The sequence below is a fragment of the Chelonia mydas genome, chromosome 14, assembly GCF_015237465.2.
Source record: "Chelonia mydas isolate rCheMyd1 chromosome 14, rCheMyd1.pri.v2, whole genome shotgun sequence".
NCBI lineage: Eukaryota > Metazoa > Chordata > Testudines > Cheloniidae > Chelonia > Chelonia mydas.
Window position 1 is genome coordinate 41,933,847 of NC_051254.2, and position 22,637 is coordinate 41,956,483.

General features: G+C 51.4%; 2 protein-coding genes across 3 annotated transcripts in view; one reads left to right on the forward strand and one right to left on the reverse strand.

Annotated features, from left to right (window-relative positions):
* The window catches only part of LOC119567463 (C-type lectin domain family 2 member E-like), a 160,485-nt gene that overhangs the window by 60,226 nt on the left and 77,622 nt on the right, over positions 1 to 22,637 (forward strand). The gene's annotated exons all lie outside the window — the stretch shown is intronic.
* LOC114020233 (killer cell lectin-like receptor subfamily B member 1A) lies at positions 1,287 to 21,611 on the reverse strand. Of its 2 annotated transcripts, none has more exons than XM_043529035.1 (7): positions 21,561 to 21,611; positions 20,636 to 20,739; positions 10,284 to 10,379; positions 6,914 to 7,102; positions 5,881 to 6,035; positions 5,218 to 5,330; positions 1,287 to 4,531 (listed from the first exon to the last, which is right to left on the reverse strand). In XM_043529035.1, the coding sequence occupies exons 2-7, from the start codon at positions 20,655 to 20,657 to the stop codon at positions 4,408 to 4,410; spliced, it is 699 nt and encodes a 232-aa protein (XP_043384970.1). In that variant the 5' UTR covers positions 20,658 to 20,739; positions 21,561 to 21,611; the 3' UTR covers positions 1,287 to 4,407. The 2 variants fall into 2 exon arrangements, with proteins under 2 accessions (XP_043384970.1, XP_043384969.1); XM_043529034.1 differs by lacking the exon at positions 21,561 to 21,611 and adding an exon at positions 14,620 to 14,746.

Here is a 22,637-nt window from a genome sequence, read left to right on the forward strand (position 1 = left end):
AATCCCCAGGAACCGTTCCTGATGAGAAAAACTGCGAACAGTGACACACACACGCTAACGACCGTGCTAAGCCTCAGGAAGATACAAATAATCTTTGTATCAGTCATAGTTCCCCTCCCCGCTCTGAACTCCGGGATACAGATGTGGGGACTCACATGAAAGACCCCCTAAGCTTATATTCTACCAGTTTAGGTTAAAAACTTCCCCAAGGCATAAATTCCTTTCCTTCTCCTTGGACGGTATTGCTGCCACCACCAAGTGATTTACACAAAATTCAGGTAAGAGTCACTTAGAATCCCTGTCCCCCAAAAAATATCCCACCAAGCCCCTTCACCCTCTTTCCTGGGAAGGCTTGAGAATAATATACCAACTAATTGCCTTAGCAATGTGAGTACAGACCAGGTCCTTTATCTTTAGGACACTAAAATCAATCTGGTTCTTAAAAGAAGAACTTTATTATAAAGAAAAAAGGAAAAGCATCACAGCTGTAAAATCAGGATGGAAGGTCACTTTACAGGGTAATAAAAAGATTAAAAACACAGAGGACTCCCCTCTGGACTCAGCGTCACAGTTACAAAAACAGGAATAAAACTACCTTTGTAGCATAGGAAAATTCACAAGGTGAACCAAAAGATAACCTAATGCATTTCCTTGCCTTACTTACAATTGCTGTAATTTTAGATGGATCATTCCAGATATCTTTTCAGGACATGTTGTATCTGCTTGATCTCTCCCTCTGTCTAGAGAGGCAACAACAAAGAAATTCTCTCCCCCCCTGATTTGCAAGTATCTTCTTTCCTCATTTGTCCTTCTGCTCAGGTGCCGACTAGGTGATTTGAGCTACTTAACCCCTTAGAGATAAAGCGATTCAGTACAGCTGCCAAGGAGGGATTTTATGCTACCCTTTTCTTTATATTTATGACAGTATCACATCAGCAGTTAGAGGCTCCAGCTGAGATCGGGGCCCCGTTGTGCCTCACGCTGTCCAGACACACAGGGAGAGACGGTCCCTGCCCGAGCTGAGATCAGGGCCCCGTTGGGCTGGGCACTGCCCAGACACACAGCAAGAGACAGTCCCTGCCCCAGCTGAGATCAGGGCCCCTTGGGCCGGGCGCTGCACAGACACACAGGGAGAGACAGTCCCTGCCCCAGCTGAGATCAGGGCCCCTTGGGCCGGGCGCTGCACAGACACACAGGGAGAGACAGTCCCTGCCCCAGCTGAGATCAGGGCCCCTTGGGCCGGGCGCTGCACAGACACACAGGGAGAGACAGTCCCTGCTCCAGCTGAGATCAGGGCCCCTTGGGCCGGGCGCTGCACAGACACACAGGGAGAGACAGTCCGTGCCCCAAGCAGTTCACAGTCTAAATAGACAAGACAGACAAAGGCTGGGAGAGGAAACGGAAGCACAGAGAGTGTAAGTGACTTGTGGAAAGTCACAGAACAGGTCAGAGACAGGAATAAACCCAGTTGTCCTGAATCCCAAGCCAGGGTTCTGTCAGCTCTGCGGCACATCAAGAATAAACACACTCTGCTTTTGCACGGTTTAACAGGAATCTTTACTGTCCGTGCGATAGAAATAATCCCTCGCTCGGATCTAGAGCTGTCCAACGGTAGATCTCAAAGCACTTCACAAAGTCTCATTATCCCCGTTTCTCAGATGGGGAAACTGAACCACAAAGGGTGTCTGCACTGCAGTTAGAGACCTGTGGCTGGCCCGTGCCAGCTGACAGGGCCTCAAATGAAGGGGCTGTTTAACTGCAGTATCGCGACTGGGGCTCTGGCTGGAGCCCGAGCTCTGGGACCCCCACGAGGTGGAAAGGTCCGAGAGCCCAGGCTCCCGCCCGAGCCAGAATGTCCACCTGGGAATTAAACAGCCCCTTAGCCCGAGCCCCATGCACCAGAGCCAGCTGACCCAAGTGTCTAATTGAAACCGCTGGTCTATACTACAAACTGTGGGTCGGGACCCCAAAGTGGGTCACAACCACTGTTCCCTCTAATGATTTACATCCATGTGTGGAATGAATTTTATGTGACATGTGACACAGCCCCTCCCTAGGGGTGCACTTACCAAAGTTCACGTGATGGGAGTGGGGCCGAGGGGTTCGGAGTGTGGGAGGGGGCTCAGGGCTGGGGCAGAGGGTTGGGGTGTGGGGGTGTAATGAGGCTAGCCGGGGCTCATCTCTCCCTGGGGTGGCAGGGACCCCCCACTGCCTCACTAAGTCGGGGAGAAGGCCGAGCAGGGAATTAGTCCAGCCGCAGGGGTCTTCCCCCGCGGCCTTTGTGAGGGCAAAACCACAGTTAGTTGTCAGCCCAGGCCCTGGCTCAGGGCAGGGCCAGGGTGAGTCAGGCCTGGGAGAGGGGGAGGCTGCCACCCGTGAGCTGGGTGGCAGGGGGGACGCAGGCCGGGGACTCTGGGGTGGGGCCTTTATCCTTCCTGTGCCATGCCTGACCCTCTGGGGGGCGGGCTCAGAGCTCCCTGGCTCCGCCCTCTCTGGTGTCCGGAGGGGCTCGTCCCTCTGTGGGGCGGCGGCGGCGACCCACACCTCCTCACTACAGGGGGGATGGGGGCTCTGGCTGGGGATGTGGGCTCTGGGATGTAGCTGGGGATGAGGGATTTGGGGTGCACGCTGCCCTGGGGTGCGGTGGGGAGAGATGACTCCCCCCACCCCCCCAGCCCTCTCTCACCGCAGCAGCTCGGGGCCGGGGGAGAAGCGCCTCTCCCCACCCACGGCAGCTGGGGCTTGGCTGGGCCGAGGGAGGGGCTCCTCTCCCCCAGCCTCAAATCCAAGGCTGGTGTTACACTTGTTGGGTCCCAGGGTTGAAGCCAAAGCCTGAGCCCCACTGCCTGAGGCCAAAGCCCCAGGATTTCAGCCCTGGGTGGCAGGGCTCAGGTTGCAGTCCCCCATCCCCAGGGCTGGAGCCCCTGAGGTTTGGCTTTCACCCCCCGGCCCGGGACAGCAGGACTTGGGCGGGCTCAGGCTTTGGTCCCCCATCCTGGGGCCGTGTAGTAATTTTTGTTGTCAGAAGGGGGTCGTGGTGCAATAACGTTTGAGAACCCTGGTGGAGACAAACCCAAAGAGATGAAGTGTCGTACGCGGAGTCACCCAGCAGGCACGGGGCATCCAGCCCGTCAGCCGAGGCTGGGGGCTAGAGAGGGTGCAGCAAACGCCAGGGTGGCCCTTCTGTAGCAAAGCCAGGAACACAACCCAGCTTTCCATGTCCCAGTCCAGTGTGCTATCCATTAGGCCACACTGCCTCCCTTCCCGGACATTGCCATCAGTATGGTGTATTCATGCGGCCCCGATGACCAAACCCAAAATGTGTCTGCGCTCGCCAGCCCTGTCTCTTGCACAGACCAGACCAGTTCTGTACTCTGGCAGAGTCAAGCCCAGCTGTCTCGGGGGGTGGCTCCTAAAGACACTGGGGTCTGTTTGGCTTGGTCAGCCAACCTGCCCTCCAGCTTTCCCAGTCCATCTCCTCCTGGGCTGCCGGGCCACTGAGTAACAGGGTGTTCGTTAGCCCCCAGCCCTCCCCGTAGTGCCACTGAGCATCCCCACCCGGCTCTTCTGACAGAGACAGTGACCCCAGAGATCACCAAGCAACATGCATGGAAAGGTTCCCTTTGGGATCGAGGAACTGATCCCCTTAGCGATGCTCTGAGGAGATAGCAAGGGGACAGCACGTCAGCATGGTAAAGCTCTGATGCCTGACTGGGGAAGCTGAGATCCCACCATTAGTGACAGGAGTTAACGACCCATTAGGGCAGGATGGGCAGAGGTGCGGACGGGAGCAGTGGATGGGCCGGGGAAGAGAGCTCAGAGAGGGACCTGGCAGAGAGGTGCAAAGAAATTAACCAGGAGTGAAATACAGGTGAAACCCCAGATCCCCACCTGGTGTGAATCCATGTCAATGGAGTCGATGGGGCCAAATCCCCAGTTCGGGTCAGTCAGTGCTGCTCCATTGGAGTCCCTGGATGGATGCTGATTTACACCAGCTGGGAATCTGGCAGATTCCTCCCTCCCACGTCCGGGGCTAAACTGCCCCAGGGCTGTGCAGAGCATTACCCCTACGGCCCAAGCCCTGCCCCCACAGCACCTCCAACTCCTGCTGGAACATGTAACCCCAGAGCTTGGAATTGTTCTTCTCAATGGAATTAACCCCTTTAAACTCCTTTGCCTGAGGGAGGACTGGGAGTCAGGACTCCTGGGTTTTAGTCCCAGCCCTGGGAGACGGGGAGAGGCTGGGGGTTAGAGGGAGGGGGGCTGGGAGTCAGGACTCCTGGGTTCCATTTCTACTTTGCCACAAACTCGCTCTAATTGCGGGCAGGTCAGTGTCTGTGTCTCAGTTTCCCCATGTGTGACATGGGGCTAACGGTGCCGCGCTCTGAGGTCTCCCCCGTACCCTGCTCAGAGCGGGACGGCGTCTCTCTGGCAAATTGACTGAAATGCAGAGCTGCAGATGTCAGAACAAATCTGATTCTCGTTCACCACCCCACAGCTGTTCCCCTCAGTCCGGCCTGACACCGGGAGCCTGCAGGACAGAGGAGAGGGCCCCTGTCAGCGCGTGTGGGTCCATCACACGCAGTCGGTAGCGGCTCTTCCCTGTTCCAACGGGATCCGCAGCCGTCGTCTCCTCCAGCTCTGCCCTGGGGGCTGCCCCCTCTCCCCACTGTCAGGGCGCTGGCCAGGGTCTCGAACGGCCTCTCCCTGCCCAGAGCCCAGGGACCTGCTCCCTCCTCATCCTCCCTGCTGGGCTAGACCCTGTCCATCTCCCTCCCCTGCTCCGCGTCCCCTCCCCACCGGGCTGGGCCGACGCTGCCCCCTCCTGGTCCCCTCCTGCCTCTCTGGCTGCTCTGTGTCTCCCCCTCCCCCCTGCCCCATTGTCTGGGGGATCCCCAGGGCTCTGGCCTGGCCCCTTTGCTCTTCTCCCTCCACACCCCGTTTCTGGGCCACCTCCCCCGCCCCCAGGGCTCCAGCCACCATCTCTGTGCTGGGGGATGCGCATATCTCTCCCTGCCCCATGGCCCTGTCTGCTGCCACCCAGCCCCCGTCTCAGCCGGGCTCCCCAGCCCCCCTCCTGGGGTCTCAGCATCATCTGACACTGTACACGGCTCCCCGTGAGCTCTCGACCTTCCCCCCAAACCCCCCCCATCCTTGGCCCTGGCCCCTGCTGCCCACAGAGGGGAGGGAAAGTGTTTGACTCAAGGAATCACTCACAGGGTCTGATTCAGCCGGGAGCCGTCCAGCCAGGTCCAGCCCTTCTCCAGGGAGGAGATGGACAGTCCGATCCAGAACAGACGTGAACCTTGTGTCAGGTCCTTTAGGAACTCCTGCAGAGAGCGTGGGACAGGCAGCTGGGGACCAGACCTGCTGTCGGGCTCTTTTCTTGTGAATCCAGGTTGTCGACAACTTTAGGACCACAACCTCTGTCTGTCTGTCTGTCCATCTATCCCTATATACACCCATTATCCATCCCCATCCATCTGTCCCCATACACACCATCTATCTATCCAACTATCCCCCATATACACCCCTCCATCCATCCATCCATCCATCTGCCCTCTCTCTGTAGCCACCCACCCTCACACACCCCCAGCCCCTCTCTCCAGCTGAGCTGAGAAGGGGGAGGATACCAGTGGCTTTAAACTGCCTTTGTGTGCCCCTGATCCTGGGGCTAGTGATTTAGCCTGGGATTGTCAAAGTGGCCTAGGGGGTTTGGACACCCCATTATTAACAATTAATGGGAACAGGGTGTCCAAATACCCTAGGCCGCTTTGAAAATCCCAGCCCTACCGTGTAACCTATGCACGCCCTTGGACTTTGTACCCAGGGCCCAGCCCTGCAGGGGCAGCTCCAACAGGAAGGAATCATCCCCTTTACCAGCTCCTCGGGGTCCCGGATCACCAGCAGCTGGGAGCCCCTCGCTGAGCAGTCGTCGCAGCTCTCGTTCCACGTTTTACCTCCTCTGGAGACCCAGTAGCACTTGTCCCCATGCAGCTGCCAGTCCGTGGGGCAGAGTTTGCACCCGGAGCCCCCTGCAGGGAGACAGGATTCATTAATGCTCTGAGCCCTCTGGGCCTCATTCCCCGCCACTACCTTCCTGCGACTGGGGCAGGAACGGGGTTCAAATGGGCTTGAGTCCCCTTTGTGCTCCCTGAAATCTGGGGCTGGGCCAGGCCCTGCCTGGCTCCCGGTGTCAGTTAGAGCAGCCTGAGGGCTGCTCTGCCTTATCCATTGCTCCCAGATGGGCCCTGGGAAGCAGAGAAGCCCCACAGCGCACTGCACTCTAGCCACACTACCAATCTGCCCCCCATTGTGGGGGTTGGGAACAGGGTGGGTGAGGGCCCTTACCCCAGCTTCACACCAGCTGGAGAGGCCCCCCCCAGGACAGGGGAGATTCTCAGGGGCCAATGTACCCGCTTTAAGGCCCCTTTACACTCCGAGAATGGCCTAGTAGGGTCTTGGAGTAACTGGGGGGAAGGGCTGGTGTTAAACTGGGAACAGGACGGGAGGCTGGGACCCAGGGGTGAATGGGAGGGGACATTGGGCCCAGATGTCAGGGAACGGGAGGGGATGGGACCGTAAGACAATCTCACTAATAAGATGTGAAACCCCCCCACACACACTGAATAAAATTGGACAGCTTTGTATTATGTTGCTATTAAAATCTTCGTGGCTGTGTATTAACCTGAACGGCCAGTAGATGTCGCTGCCCCTTGCCCAGTCCCAGCGGAGGACGTCCATTCATCTTCCTCGCCTGGCGCCCAGCGGGGCTGGTGGCTAGATTGGTGCAGCCAGCAGGGGGCGGCGTGTCCCTGCCCTGCAGGATCCCCACGGGCTGGGACGGCAGCTGGGTTTCCACTGGCCGTGCCCGGGGCGGAGGGCGGCTCAGAGACACACGAGCTGGGGTTACCTGCTGGGCCGGTCGGGGCCGGGGGGCACAGACGTTGGCTCAGCTGGGATCGGAAACGCTCCAGGCGGGCGCTGCATTCTGCCGTGCTGGGGTCTGCGTTCCCAGGGGGTGTCGCTGTATCTCTGCTCCCGGCTCCTTCACTCCCAGGGGCTGCCGGGGTCTGTCTCTTCTCAGACGCCAAGAGGGAAACTGCAAAGCAGCGTCGGTGGGAGTGAGGCGACCAGTCAGCGTTGTGGGAGTTGCTGGTAAAAGCACCAGCACAGAGCCCTGCAGAGACACAGGGCCTGCCCCAGAGCCTGTTCTGCCCCATTGCCACTGACTCCAGTGGACTTCAGAGGAGCCCCAAAGGGCCCTGCTCTAAAAAAATGTGTCTGGACTGAAAATCAGTGGGAGCTGGGTACCTAAATCCCTAGGGACTCTTTGCAAACCCAGCCCATGTTTGCATCGGTATAAGTTTCCCAGTGCCCATCACCGGTGTATCAGAGCACCTCCCAGTCTGTACTGGATTTATCTTCTCAACCCCCCTGTGAGGCAGGGCACAGGGCTGTTATCCCCATTGTACATGTGGGGAAACTGAGGCACAGAGCTCCATCCTGGGTTCCGGGCTGGGGACAGGCCACCTGAGCCACTCCTCTGGGGCTGCAGGTTTAATGTTGTGTAGCCCTCCTCGCCCTGCGTCGTGCTCTAGTGAGAGGAGGGGCCGGGAGTCGCGTGGGCTGGGGTGTGAGATCGCACAGGAAGCTGAAATATTGGGCTGCAACCATGTGGGCGTCAGGTTGGTGGTCACAGCGTCCGGCGTCAGGGGCTCTCTGCTGCTGTGGAAGTTGGCTCAGTCAAAACAGGGCTCCCAGAAGCCTCCCCTCCAATGCAGCCACCCTGAGCCCAAGGTGAGGGACGCAGCCTGTCTGTTGCAGAGTTTAACCAGCCCCCTTCACTTGTTGTCTCTGTTCCTCACCCGCATTCCCTGTGACGCAGGGGAGGCTCATGGGGACAGATTATTAAAGGGGTTTAGGCACCTAAAGCTGCAGATAGGCCCCAAGTGGGGTTTTCAGAAGCGCCTAGGCCCAGATCCTCAACAGGATTTAGGCTCCTAATTCCCTTGGGAGCTGGGCACCTAAATACATTTGAGAAATTAGGTCCTAGGTGCCCAATTCCCATGGATTTCAATAAGCATTAGGTGCCAAAAAACAACCCACTAGGTGCCTAGCTGAATTGTTAGGTGCCTAAACCCCTGTGGAATTCCAGCCTTAAGGGACCAGCCCAGGATCACTGTAAGACCCAGGAACTCCCAGAGTTCCCAGAGCTCCTGAGTCCCAGATTAGCACCTAACCCCCGAGCCAGCCTTCCTCTCCGAGAACCTGTGAGCTCCGGCCCACTCCCATCATCCCGCTGTGAACAGCCAGCTCTGTCTGACATGTCAGCATGCTGATGGGAACAAGATATTCAGGGGAAAAATCCCCAGCCATGTTTTGGTGACGTTCTTTCTCCATTTATCGACCAGCTACATTATTCTAATATTACATTTTGATGCCATTTGTACTGAAATGCCCAACGTTGATGAAAAGCCGGAGGGTGCCGGGGGGAGGGAGGGAGTTCCTAGGATAAATTCCCCCTGCCCCAGATTTTTTAGCAAATGGAAATGTTTCAATTTTTGAAATTTCAACAATGGCTCTGAAACTCCCAGCTGGTGGTACTGGCCAGTCCAGTGCCCGGCGTGGTTAATGGAAAGGCAGCGTGAGGTAATGGGTAGGAAATCGGGATTCATATCTTAGCTGTGCCACAGATCTGTGTTCGATCTTGGCCAAGTAATTTCAGTTCTTTTGCTTTGACTGTGAGCTCTGGGCGGGGGGGGGGGGGGGAACCTGTCTCTCCCTGTGTGTCTGTGCAGCGCCCGGCACAACGGGGCCCTGATCTCAGCTGGGGCAGGGACTGTCTCTCCCTGTGGGTCTGTGCAGCGCTGCAGTGGGAGACTGAAGTTAGGATTTTTAGGCTAGTTTAGTAACCTGCCCCTGGAGCCGTACACCCCTTGGAGGTGAGGAGAAATCCTGGGAGCAGCAGCAGCCTGACCCCTGCATGAAGAGGACGCCTGCCCGCAGTGTTCATCAGCCCCTCTGCAGTCCAGAGCCATCTCTGACCGTGAGTTGTGAGTCGCCATCCTTCTGTTAGCTAGTCAGGGAGATGGTTCGGGAGAAACCCCCCCTACTCGTGGGAAATGTGCCCTCAAGCCAGAGGGTCCGGGTTTGGGGATTTTATTACCTGCTGCCTATTAAACCCGTGGCGGGACTGACGGCCTTATCCCACGCGCGAGTCCTTTGGGCTGCACTGAGCCCAGTCAGCCAGGCTGCTAACAGACACAGATGATATCGTGGTCACAGGTCATCAAGGGCCCCTACAAGTACGCGCACCAATGGGGCACTAATTTGACCTTTGCTAGATCAGGTCACGTGACTGGGGAAATTCATGGGTATTATCAGCGTGGGCACCGGTTTCCCCTGGAATAGTGTTCTATTTATCTCCTGTCTAATATAATGACAGTGTGGAATATATTGTATGTGTCTGTGTTATTTCTTGGGAATTTCCAGCTAACTGGCAAGTAAGTGGGGGTTACCCTGGGCTTAGAATTTTCCTCCCAAGCTGCCCTGGTGACCCTGCCAGGCAGGAGTGAGGTGGGTAGCGGCACCGACAAATAAATTCATACGGGAAGCAAATAAAAATGTTACACCCTGGGGAGCGGGAGGCGGGATCCAGAAGAACCCAGGCCCGTCCCTCAAAACCCGTCAGGGGATTGGTGCTAAAGAAGGTAACTGGGGGGATAGGGAGCGCTACACATATAGCAAAATCCAAATTTTCCACATCTGGATGACGAATTCTCAACCAGGGCTAGTTTTACAGTTGGCTGAAGTTTTTTTCTAATTTTAAAATGGTGTCATTTTGAACTTTGAAACAAAAAATGAGGAAAAATATTGATGAAACTGTCACATAATTCTCCTCAATCCCTCCCATTTTTCAGCCAACTTGCAGAGCTTTTCAAATTTTGAACTTTCAAAATTTAGGGGGGTCTTTTGAATTTTGAAAAGAGGTTACAAGGTTTTTGTTTTTTTCTTTTTTAAATATATCAGTAAATTCCCCCGTTATTTTTAACCAGTTCCAGTGTATGCCTGGATCTATCTAGTTATCCATCCATCCCCATGCACACCCATCTCCTATATATTTAATTTTCTCTCTACATTACCGTCAAGCTCTCCAGAGTACCAAAAAAATGTACCAGCTAGTGGGAGGGGCTCCACAATGGAGTTCTGGAGGGACAGGCTAATCCATGCTATACACTGATGGACCCGCAGAAATAAACACAGAGCTGTCAGCTACTCACCCTGAATCCTCAGCACTATCACAGCAATCACCAGGACAACGTTCCCAATCCATCCGACCCACAGCACTGTCCGATGCCACTGGGGACTCGGGGGACCTGTAAGAGCCACGTCTGGTGAATTCCAGTTGGAACCTAATGTACGAAAGACCGTTTCAAAGAAAAATACATCCCCAGGGTGGATATAATCCGATGCCCACAGGGAGTTGATTACAGGATTGGGGCCTATACACTCCCCTGTTCATCTGGTTTCCCTTCGTAGGCCAGTCTGGGATGACTGGAGAACTGTCTGATGTTTAATGTAAAGTCAATGGGGTGAAATTTTGGCCCTTTTCTTGAAAATGGGAATTTTTATGAAAATATGAACATTTTCTCAATATTTACATTTCCCACATTTTTAAATGACCCCCCCTTTTTTTTTATTCTTCACCATATTTGTTTGTTGTTTTTCAAGTTCTTTTTCTGTTTGATTGCATTATTCTTAATTATTGTCTATTGTGTTCATTATGTATATTGTCAATTTGCATACCTTGGCTGTAACGTGCACGCCAGTGGAAAGTCCAGGAGGAAATAATGTCACTAACTGGCAAGGTAGCAGCTGCATGGACCAGCTTAAACAAGAGTTGGTCATTGCAAATCTACAGTTTAAAGACCAAACTATGAATGTTCAGCTCAAATGTTATTTCCACCCTAATGCATAGATGTGAAAGCTGGAAATCCACCAAAGGCATAGACAGATGTCTAAATACCTTGGAAAGCAAATGCCTTAGAAAATTACTAGACATTAAATGCAATTAATTAATAACAAATGCCAAGAGTCCAACATCACCTGCTCTCTAAAGTTATCCAGAACAGAATTGGAAAGATCTGGGATGCGTTTTCTTTGGCCACTGTTGGAAGACAGGATATTGGGCTAGATGGACCATTGGTCTGACCCAGTCTGGCCGTTCTTATGTTAAGAATGAAGCAGAGCATTGGCCATCGGGCAGCTGGAAGAACATGCAAAGGGGGCCTAGCAAAGAATCCCTCCATCGAGCCGTCCTCCGAGAGACAGAGAGAACTTACAGAACGTAACAACCCCAAATACAGGCAAAGAGTGGCCCAGGTTAGCCAGGGATGGTGGAGCCTGGGTCGTGCCCTGAGCAACCTACAATGGCCCGGGCAGGATTCGGCATCACTATTATTACTTTGCTTTCCCAGATTTGATTTTCTCAGAGGTTTCCCATTTGCAACATTTTTGGCTGGAAACATTTTCCCATTTGTAAACATCTTTGGTTCAAACAACGTTAGTCTCTAAGGTGGCACGAGGACGCCTCGTTGTTTTTGCTGATACAGACTAACACGGCTGCCACTCTGAAATCTTTGGTTCGGTGCTTTCTCTTTCCATTTTCAAGGTTTAATTACTATGTTGCATGGCCGAGCTTGATTGGCCAGCTCAGTCACATGACATTATTGTTTCAGACTGAATATCTTTCAATCTTGAAGACAGAGAACCACAGAAATGTAGGGCTGGAAGGGACCTCAAGAGGTCATGTAGCCCACCTTCCCCCTCCCTCACCCCTCACGGAGCCAGGACCCTATTTACCCCTAGACCGTCCATGACTGGTGTTTGTTTAACCTATTCTTAAAAACCTCCAGTGACTGAGTTTCCACAATCTCCCTAGCTAACCTGTTTCAGTGCTTAACTACCCTTAGCGTTAGAAAGTTTTTTTCCTAAAATCAAACCTAATTCTCTCCTGCTGCAAATTAAGCTGATTACTATTTATCGTACCTTCAGTGGCCATGGAGAGCAATTGATCTGCACCCTCTTTATAGTAACCTTTTTCATACTGGAAGACTGGTCTCATGTTCCCCCTCCTCCGTCTCTCCTCTAGACTAAACACGTACAGTTCTTCAACCTCTCCTCGTCAATCATGTTTTCTAAACCTCTTCTAAACATTTCTCTGTCTTGAAATCAAAACATTTCAAAATGATGATGTTTGAAAACAAAAAATGGTGATTAAAAAGATTCCACGGAAAAGGTCCAAGAACAAGAATACCAGCCCTTGTCACAAACCGATTAAACTAACCACAGTTTAACTACGAGCTCCTCAGAGATTCCCAGGCTGGAAGGGACCATTCTGATCGCTTTGTCTGACCTCCGGTATTACACACGCGAGAGAGCATCCTCAAAATAATTCCTAGAGCAGATCTTATAGAAGAAACACCCAGGGTTGATTTAAAACTTGTCAGTGATGGCGAATCCACCACGACCCTTGGTAAATTGTTCCAATGATGAATTACTCTCCCTGTTAAAAATTTACATCTTATTTCCAGTCTGAATTTGTCTAGCTTCAACTTCCAGCCATTGGCTCATGTTAGAACCTTTCTCTGCTAGATTGAAGAGCTTGTTATTCAATATTTCTTCCTCATGTAGATACTTATAGACTGTCATCAAGTCACCCCTTAACCCTCTCTTTGTCAATAGATTGAGCTCCTTGAGTCTATCACTACAAGGCAGGTTTTCTGATCCTTTAATTATGGCTTGTCTCTCACCCCTCTCCAATTTAGCAACATCCTTCCTGAACTGTGGTCACCAGAACTGGACACAGGATTCCAGCAGCGGTCGCAGCAGGGCCAAATCCAGAGGTAAAATAACCTCCCTGCTCCTACTCGAGATTCCCCTGTTTATGCATCCAAGGATCACATTAGCCCTTTAGGCCACAGTGTCGCACTGGGAGCTCATGTTCAGCTGATTATCCCCCATGACCCCCGAATCTCTTTCGGAGTCCCTGCTTCCCAGGACAGAGTGCCCCCCCCCAGCATCCTGTAAGTGTGACCTGCATGCTTTGTTCCTGTTGGACTCAATCATGTCAATTAGGGCCCATTTCAGCAAAACATCCTTATCCAGCAAAGAACTTGGACGTGGGTTTAACTTTAACAGTGTGCTCCAGTCCCATTGACCGTAATGGGGCTTAAGAAAGTGGTTAACGAGAGGTACGTGCGTTAAGTTCTTTGCTGAATTCTAATCAAAGCCAGTGTCTGTAGGTGAAAATCTCTGGCCTGGCTTATGCGGGGGCGTCAGACTTGACGATCAGAGTGACACTTACAGACATGCAACGTGTATGAATCACAGGCACCTAGCAAGAGACATGCCCTGCCTTGAAGACGCTGGGTGCACGGAATGAAATTCACCCCTGTGTAGAGAACCCACACAAAGTCCAGACACCACTCTAGTCCTATTTTGCAGGCTACAAGTAGGGCATTGGCCTTTGTGCTGGGCCCTCTGCAGAGATGTGAATTTCCCCCACCGAGGTTGGGAGGCAGGGAGAGGAAACAATAGTTTAAATATAGTGGCTGTGAAGTCAGGGCTGCCCAGAGTGAGATTAGAACCATAAGCATCTCGAGGAGTTTCTTAAGAAGCGTGCTAATGCTGTGCATTGCAGAGATTCTGTGCAGCAGGGGAAGTGCAATCCTGGGGCTTGTGATTCTGGGCTTGTGATTCTGGCCACCCTACACTGTACCTGCGCTGGGTGAAATTCTCCTCTGGTCACTTGCAGCAAAATCCTGTCCCTGTGTGCTGCCGGTGTGGAGTATAGGGGCCAAGGCAGGCTGGGTGCTGAGCTGTGGACTGGAAACTCTCTCCAGCTGTGTGGGGCTGAGTACTTGAGAAATCTGGCCCTAAATAAGGACCCACCATGTCCAGATTCCCAGTGCAGGGGCTTACCCCGGAAGCTAGCCTTCCCCGCCCAGCCAGCGCTCCTCAGCTTTCGAGTAGCAGCTCCATGGACCATTACAGAGGATGCCCGGCGGCAGAATTACAGTTGCGTGTACCGGTTTTCCTCGGAAGGAAGAGTCAATTACGGTAGCACCCTGAGAGGCTGTGTGAGATCAGGGCCCTGTTGGGCTGGGGGCTGCAGGAGCATATAGCCAGAGACAGCCCCCGCTGTCTCAGTAGCATGTAGAGTTCATGCAGTAGCTTTTGTGGCTCATCCCCACTCTAGGGTCGTGTCCGAGCAGTTCAAATTATTCTTGCCAAAGCCCTAGTAGCCTGAGTCCGTCATGCAACCATCTAGAATTCCACAAGCCCCCAGCGAGAGCTCGGTGGGTCGTAACTGGAGAAGTCTGATGCACCACCCGGGCAGGCGAGTGGGAGCATGGACTTCCCCTTTCCACCCCAGGCTTCTGCACCGAGAGAGCCCCGCACACACAAGTGAGCAGCTACAGAGAGCTGATCAAAAGTGTTTCAGCCACCTCCCCCAAAGCCAGAAATTCCCCTGGCACAGACCTGCTCTGGGCTTCCCAGCAAAATCCATCTTTGGGTTTACGACGAACCCCCCGGGAAATAAAGGTCACTTACTGAGGGGCTGAGCTGAAAGGGGCGTCCTGGAGCCAGAAAAGCCAGAGGGGCGGTTCAGATCCCCTGCCATGATGCGAGCAGCTGATACGAGCACCTGGCTGTGCTCTCAGGGCAGCCGGGGCTTGGTCTGTGAATGTAATTGACATCAATCCAATGTCAGGAAGTGCCGCCTCTGAGAGCTGAATTCCGCTCCTCTCACATGTGACTGCAAAGGGTCCTGTCACAGCCAGGGCTGTCTAGGTCCTGCAGCCTTAAACCAGTGCAACTGGCCTTGAAATGTAGAGACTGGTGCAGTCTTGGGGCCGGGATTTCAGATGCACCGTAGCTTTCAGGTAGCTGTAGTAGGGTCTAGTCACAGGGGCTAAACTATTGGGCTTTTTAATATTAAATATTAAATATTTAATATTAAAATATTTAATATATAAAATATAATATTAAAATTCCTGGCTTTGTTCTCATCTCAGTTCTGACCTGCTGTGTGAATTTGCACAAGTCACTTCTTTCCCCTGTGCTTCAGTTTCCCCGCCTGCTTCATATGTATTTCAGTTGTGAACTCTTTGCAGCGTGGACTCCCTGTGTGTCTGTGCAGCACCAGACACGATGGGGCCCTGATCTCAGTGGGGGATCAACTCTCATTGAAACTAGGTGCCTAAATATCTCTGAAGGTCTGCTCCTAAGTGACTTTAGAATCATAGAATCATAGAATAACAGAGTTGGAAGGGACCTCTAGAGGCCATCTAGTCCAACCCCCTGCCCAGAGCAGGACCAATCCCAACTAAATCATCCCAGCCAGGGCTTTGTCAAGCCTGACCTTAAAAACTTCTAAGGAAGGGGATTCCACCACCTCCCTAGGTAACGCATTCCAGTGTTTCACCACCCTTCTAGTGAAAAAGTTTTTCCTAATATCTAACCTAAATCTCCCCCACTGCAACTTGAGACCATTACTCCTTGTCCTGTCATCTGCTATCACTGAGAATAGTCTAGATCCATCCTCTTTGGATCCAACTTTCAGGTAGTTAAAAGCAGCTATCAAATCCCCCCTCATTCTTCTCTTCCATAGACTAAACAATCCCAGTTCCCTCAGCCTCTCCTCATAAGTCATGTGTTCCAGTCCCCTAATCATTTTTGTTGCCCTTTGCTGGACTCTCTCCAATTTATCCACATCCTTCTTGTAGTGTGGGGCCCAGAACTGGACACAGTACTCCAGATGAGGCCTCACCAATGTCGAATAGAGGGGAACGATCACGTCCCTCGATCTGCTGGCAGTGCCCCTACTTATACATCCCAAAATGCTATTGGCCTTCTTGGCATCAAGGGCACACTGTTGACTCATATCCAGCTTCTCGTCCACTGTCACCCCTAGGTCCTTCTCTGCAGAACTGCTGCCTAGCCACTCGGTCCCTAGTCTGTAGCGGTGCATTGGATTCTTCCGTCCTAAGTGCAGGACTCTGCACTTGTCCTTGTTGAACCTCATCAGATTTCTTTTGGCCCAATCCTCCAATTTGTCTAGGTCCCTCTGTATCCTATCCCTGCCCTCCAGCGTATCCACCTCTCCTCCCAGTTTAGTGTAATCCGCAAACTTGCTGAGGGTGCAATCCACGCCATCCTCCAGATCATTAATGAAGATATTGAACAAAACCAGCCCCAGGACTGACCCTTGGGGCACTCCACTTGATACCGGCTGCCAACTAGACATGGAGCCATTGATCACTACCCGTTGAGCCCGACAATCTAGCCAACTTTCTACCCACCTTGTAGTGCATCCATCCAGCCCATACTTCTTTAACTTGCTGACAAGAATACTGTGGGATTTCCAAGATTACACACTAAATTTGTGGCAGAACTTTGTAACCCAGGTCTCCTGGGTCCCAGTCCAGTGCATTAACCAGAAGACCATCTTCAGTTCTCTTTTTAACACCACTTGAGGACATTGGTTCAGCCTGGGAATGATTTACCCAGTGCCGCTGTTGTGCCTGGCATTTTGCTGGTGAAAGGTTTTCTGTGATGTAGCATTAGAACGGATCAATATCACTAAGAGTTCAGCAGAGGGTCTAACAGAAGAACAAAGTAGCCAGAATGGTTCTTGTCTGAAGTCTTGGCTGATCTATTTTGGAAGTGTGGTCTGAGCACGCATCGGAAAATATTACTGTCATACCACAACCAGCCAGCTGACAAAGGTGTTGTGTGACAGTGGTTAACAAGTATTAACAGGGCTCTCGGGCCGGATCCCCAGCGGCTGTGAATTGACCCCCTAGCTCTATAGGAATCAATAGGCCAGAGCCCCTGCCAGTGCAAAGTAAATGTTTTTTTTCCAATGTTCAAAGTAATGCACATTGGGAAAACTAATCCCAACTACACAGACCCAATGATGGGGTCTAAATTGGCTGTTACCGCCCAAGGAAGAGATCTTGGAATCACCGTGGCTTGTTCTCTGAAAACCCCCAGGGGCCACAGGGACATGCCGGCCGCTTCCGGGCGTGGCACAGGACCACGGCATGCAGGGAGCCTGCCTTAGTCCTGTTACGCCGCCGACCGGGAGCCACCCGAGGTAAGGGCCGCCTGGCCGGAGCTCCAACCCCTCACCGCCTTCCGCACCCCAACCTGCTGCCCCAGCCCTGAGCCCCCTCCAGCACCCAAACACCCTCCAAGGCTTGTACCCCACACCCCCTCCTGCTGTTACCAGCTTTGCCCGTTACTTTGGGGTATGCTCATTTATTAGGTTTCAGAGTAGCAGCCGTGTTCGTCTGTATCCGCAAAAAGAAAAGGAGGGCTTGTGGCACCTTAGAGACTAACAAATTTATTTGAGCATAAGCTTTCGTGAGCTACAGCTCACTTCATCGGATGCATCCGATGAAGTGAGCTGTAGCTCACGAAAGCTTATGCTCAAAAAAATTGGTTAGTCTCTAAGGTGCCACAAGTCCTCCTTTTCTTTTTTTATTTATTAGGGTTACTCAGGGGGCGGGGGCGGGTCTGAACGTCTATCAATGTACTGCTTGTGTCACTTGTTCTTACACACACATGCTTTACCAACATAGATAATAACAGACCCCTCTTCCTGGATAATGTCGAAGGGACAGCGAGACTTATTCCCAGGTTGTGGGAAGAAGCATTCATCAGGTTCCTCCAATGCTTGGTCTTCACAGATACAGCCCAAACCTTCTTTTCTCCTACCCCTCTTTACATTTACTGTGTTAGGATCTCTGGAGTACATTACTGTGTTATCATTCATCTGTAATCCCAGTGGGACTACTGGGTGGATTACTCTAATTTCTTTGCCTTCCACAGTTATCAAGAATAACTGCAAGCTTTGCTGGTGGTGATTGAACAAAGCGTTAACTAGTCTCCACCAGGGCCGGAGGACTAATTCTTCCTCCGTTACATGGGGACGAATCAAGTTGATTGCCTCCATGGGAATTCGTCCTGCTATGGCTTGCCGAATCATTCCCATGATTCCATTCCGGGTGAGAGCCTGAGCTTGCTTACACGCTGAGGTCCACGAGACATTATTCTGGAGGGACTGTACACTAGACACCATTAATTCTTCATCTTTTCTATGAGTCTTTCCCACCCAGGAAATACCTTACTTATTAACTGTTGTTCCTCACTTAACTGTTTCAAAGATGCTGTTAATGGGGTTCCCATCTTTCCCATATTTTCGGTGGCATATGATAGTTTATTCATCAGAACGTCCATGTTTGCGGCATCAACTAAAGAGATTCCTGTTCCTGCAGGTGCAATCCAATCACTTAATTCCCTTTTTACTCTATTTACATGGTCGGCCCCTTGCCACATTCTTACCCGTTCATCCCAACCCTTATGGCTAGATCCAATCAAGGGAGGACATGCAGGTGCAATGTGAGAGACACTCATGCCTTCTAAGTGGATTTGAACCTCCTTCAGAGAAGTCTGAGGTTGAAGAACCAAATGTTCTTGTTGATCCAATTTTAACACATGGGGTCCTGAAATTGGGGCTCTTAAATGTCAGAGGGGAGCGAGGTTTGTGATCAGAGGGTCAAAATTGAAAACTGTTTTTTGTTGTTGGCCCAATTCCATTCCGTACAACCCGGGCTCATGAATCCCTCCGAAATGGCAATGTGCCCATAGCATTTAAACCAAATTGCTGGCATGAGCTTGTCACAATGTGTGCCCTTTAATGGAACTCCCCAGTCTGGGGGACCTTGCTGAATCAAGTCATGTCCAGCTAAAGTCCAGTTCAGCGGTTCCCAGGTTATGAGGAATCGTGTGATATTCTTGCCAGCTGGCGTGATCAGAGACAGCTGCAGTTTCTCTCCGGGTAACGGAGCTGTCTGAGTTCCAATGACAATGATGACACGTAGGGGCATGGTTGATCCCCAAACAGCGGAGGAAACCAGGATTATCCTGCACCTTCCACCACCATGGAGGCTTTCACTGATTGTCTTTGATGGTGTACATCCCGTTCGAGACCACAACGGCTTCCAGAAGAATGGGATGGAGTCTCTTGTGGTCTTAGTTTCATAACAAAACTTGAGTGACTCCCCGGTGGCTCTCTGCTTGCAATTGGCAACGCTTTCCCAGGGGCAACCCAAGGAGTTGCCGATAGCATAGAACTGGTAGTGATGCTGCAGGGACAGGGGGTTGCTCCCATTCCCATAGAATCCAGGCATGTGGCCCAGCAATTTTACAGTGCAAGCAGGGGCATTTCTCTAATGATCTGGACTTATAGAAATTCATAGAATACCAGGGTTGGAAGGGACCTCAGGAGGTCATCTAGTCCAACCCCCTGCTCAAAGCAGGACCAATCCCCAATTTTTGCCCCAGATCCCTAAATGGCCCCCTCAAGAATTGAACTCACAACCCTGGGTTTAGCAGGCCAATGCTCAAACCACTGAGCTATCCCTCCCCATGCGAGGCAGTATGAATGTCATGGATAATTCAGACCAATGGGGAGAAACAGAATCAAAAACACTGTTTAAACACCTTCCATCCCCCTTCCACCCCTGCCCTCTTGAGAACTTCTGACCAACTTAACTGCACAATACATATGCTAACAAACCTAAACAAAGCCTTTGTTGATGTTTGTTAGCATATGCATTGTGCTGTTAAAGCCATATAAAGAATGAATGCCCTCCCTAGCTGCGTTCTGCACATTTAAGGAGCCGAGCGCAGCCCCACCCATCCCCTCCAGAGGGGGAGCTAGCCCCAAGTCTTTCCGGTACCCTGTACCTGCTAAAAATCTCTTGCCGGTACTGCGTACTGGACGGTACCGTCCTACCTGCACTACTGAGTATAGCCCCTCCAGCAACCACAGTCACACCATCTGTCCCTGTGCTGTTGGCTGTATGATCACAAGGGGTTAATTCAGGCCACGGGTAGTTGCACGTGGGCAGGAAAAGGAACATTGACGAGGACACAGCAGCAAAATAATGACAGACTCATGGATGGATTTTACGTGGCAGGCTCCAGATGTTACTAAACCTAAACACAGGGGCTGACCTCAGCCTGGGAGGCCCATGGGTGCCAGAGGTTCCAAGGGGAGCAGCTACTTGATGTCCTTCAGTGACCATCTCTCTTCCTTGTTGCTGGGGCTGTCCCCCTCCTCATCAGCCCCATCAAGTTCCCCACTTGATGAGGCAGCTTGGGACAGCCCCATTGAAAGGACAAGGCCCAACTCATCCAGGTTACCGTCACTTTGCTCTGCCTTCTGGTTTCTCCGCTGGTTTGCTGCAAATCCAGCGTCCCTCCCTTGAGCAGCTTGAACTGGCAATATCGTTGTGGTTCATAAAAGCAAACGTTTCTCCTCCCACTATTGTAAACCGGCAACAAAAATAATAAAACTATTAGAGCAGCTCAAACTAACAACCAAAATCTGGCCTCAAGCAATGTACCCAGAGGACACAGAGCAAGTCTGGGGTAGAACCGTGAATTGAACCAGATTTCCCAAGTCACAGCCCAGGGCCGTAACAACAAGGCCAGTCTTCCATTTTAAATGTGAGCTGCATCATTCACTGAGTGAACAGAACTAAAAGGGACTCACCACTTGTTAAATTTGGTGCCATTGGCCCATTTCCAGGGCTGGGCTGGTTCCCTCCAGAGGCCGATCCAATACGCAGAGGGGCCTTTATAGCGCATCATGAAATCCTTTGTTTAAAAAAAGGAAAGGAAATATGCATTACACACCATTTCAGGTGTGCACTGGATTCTCTGAGCTACTATACAGGGTGCTGGGCAGGGGGTCCAGGCTGGGAATTCTACACCAAGACATGACAATCCAGACTCAAAAACAACACCCATCTGCTCCATGAACTACAGGGAAGTCAGTCCATGTGTGGACATCATGCTAAGGCTTGTCTAGTATATTTAATAGAGCTGGCTGGAGATTTTCCATCAAAAATTTCTGAGACAGAAAATGTGTTTTCTGGAAAAATGAATTTTTCCAAAGATACATGTCGATTTCACTGAATTTTTTCAATTTTCCATTGAGCAATGATTTTGTTTCATGTCAGTTCAACATTGGCCCGTAGCCAACTGAGCTACCAGGGTGCCTCATGGGAGTTGTAGTTTGGGTGCCTCATACCTCTATCCTCCTCTATGGGTTGGGCTCCCCCCAGCTACATTTCTTATAATGCACCATGGTTTTGGTGACACCCTGTACCCCAAATTCACCATTTCTATATGGTTATGATATATTGTGCGCAAAGTATGCCTTGTGAGGAACCATCTGAAAACTCGTAATCTGCAGAATATTATTATCCTGCTGAAATATGTGTAATATCACTGCAAGTCAATTTATGAGATTTTGCTATATGGTTGTGTGACGTTCACCTCTGGTGTTGTCTGGACCGGTGATCTGCTAGGTCACTCCAATCCTAGGAACCTCCGTCTTGCAGTGTCCAGTTATGCCTGCTGGACGCTGCTAGCTTATATAAGTTTGTCAATTTAGCAAAGAAATTGATACGTACCAGGCTTGTTATCCCAAGGGGAGCCTCTGACATGCTTCAAACCAAACGCACTGCTTCAGGTCGAATAAACAAACAGATTTATTAACTATAAAGATAGAATTGAAGTGATTATAAGTCAAAGCATAACAAGTCAGATTTGGTCAAATGAAATAAAAGCAAAATGCATTCTAAGCTGATCTTAACACTTTCAGTGTCCTTACAAACTTAGATGCTTCTCAGCACAGGCTGGCTGGTTGCCCTTCAGCCAGGCTCTCCCCTTTGATCAGTGCTTCAGTTGCTTGGTGGTGATGGCTGTAGATGTAGGTGGAAAAGAGAGGAAGAGCATGGCAAACGTCTCTCCCTTTCATCATGTTCTTTCTTCCCTCTTGGCTTTGCTCCCCCCCTGCAGAGTCAGGTGGGCATTACCTCATCGCAGTTCCAAACTGACCAAAGGAAGGGGGGTGACTCCCTCGAGAGTTTAACAGATCCTTTTGTTGCTGCCTAGGCCAGTGTCCTTTGTTCCTGTGAGGCTGGGCTGGATTTATCCCATACCTGTGCTGATGAGGTGTGAACTGCGTCTCTGCTCTTGGAGAGTTTTTGCCTGGGCTTATTTTAAGCCACGAGAATAAGACTTCAACCTCATAACTACATACATGAAATTATAACCTATAACCTTACTATAACATTACTGTAACAATTACTATAACATCACTATAACAGCCATGCTCAGTGCATCATGAGCCTTCCGAAGACACCCAACAAACTTTGCATTGGATACCGCACAATCATTTTATAAAGATGAACATGGGGCTGTAGGGTGTTTCCCCAAGGCACAGAGCGTCACAGATTGTTACTGAAATATATTGTAAGTCTGGGGAATGCCCACAAACCAATTTTGCAAAGCCCAAACCACACTGGCTTTTCTAACTCCTCTGCAGCAGAGAGAAGTAGCACGTCTCCAGATGGGGTGGGGGTGGGCAGGGAGAAGGGAGGGTTGAGACTGTCTCCTGCATAGCAGTGAAAGGCAACACGCCTTCAGAGCCAGGGGCAGAGGAGCTGATGCCTGTCACTGAAAAGGCTGTTTCAGAAGTTAGCTGT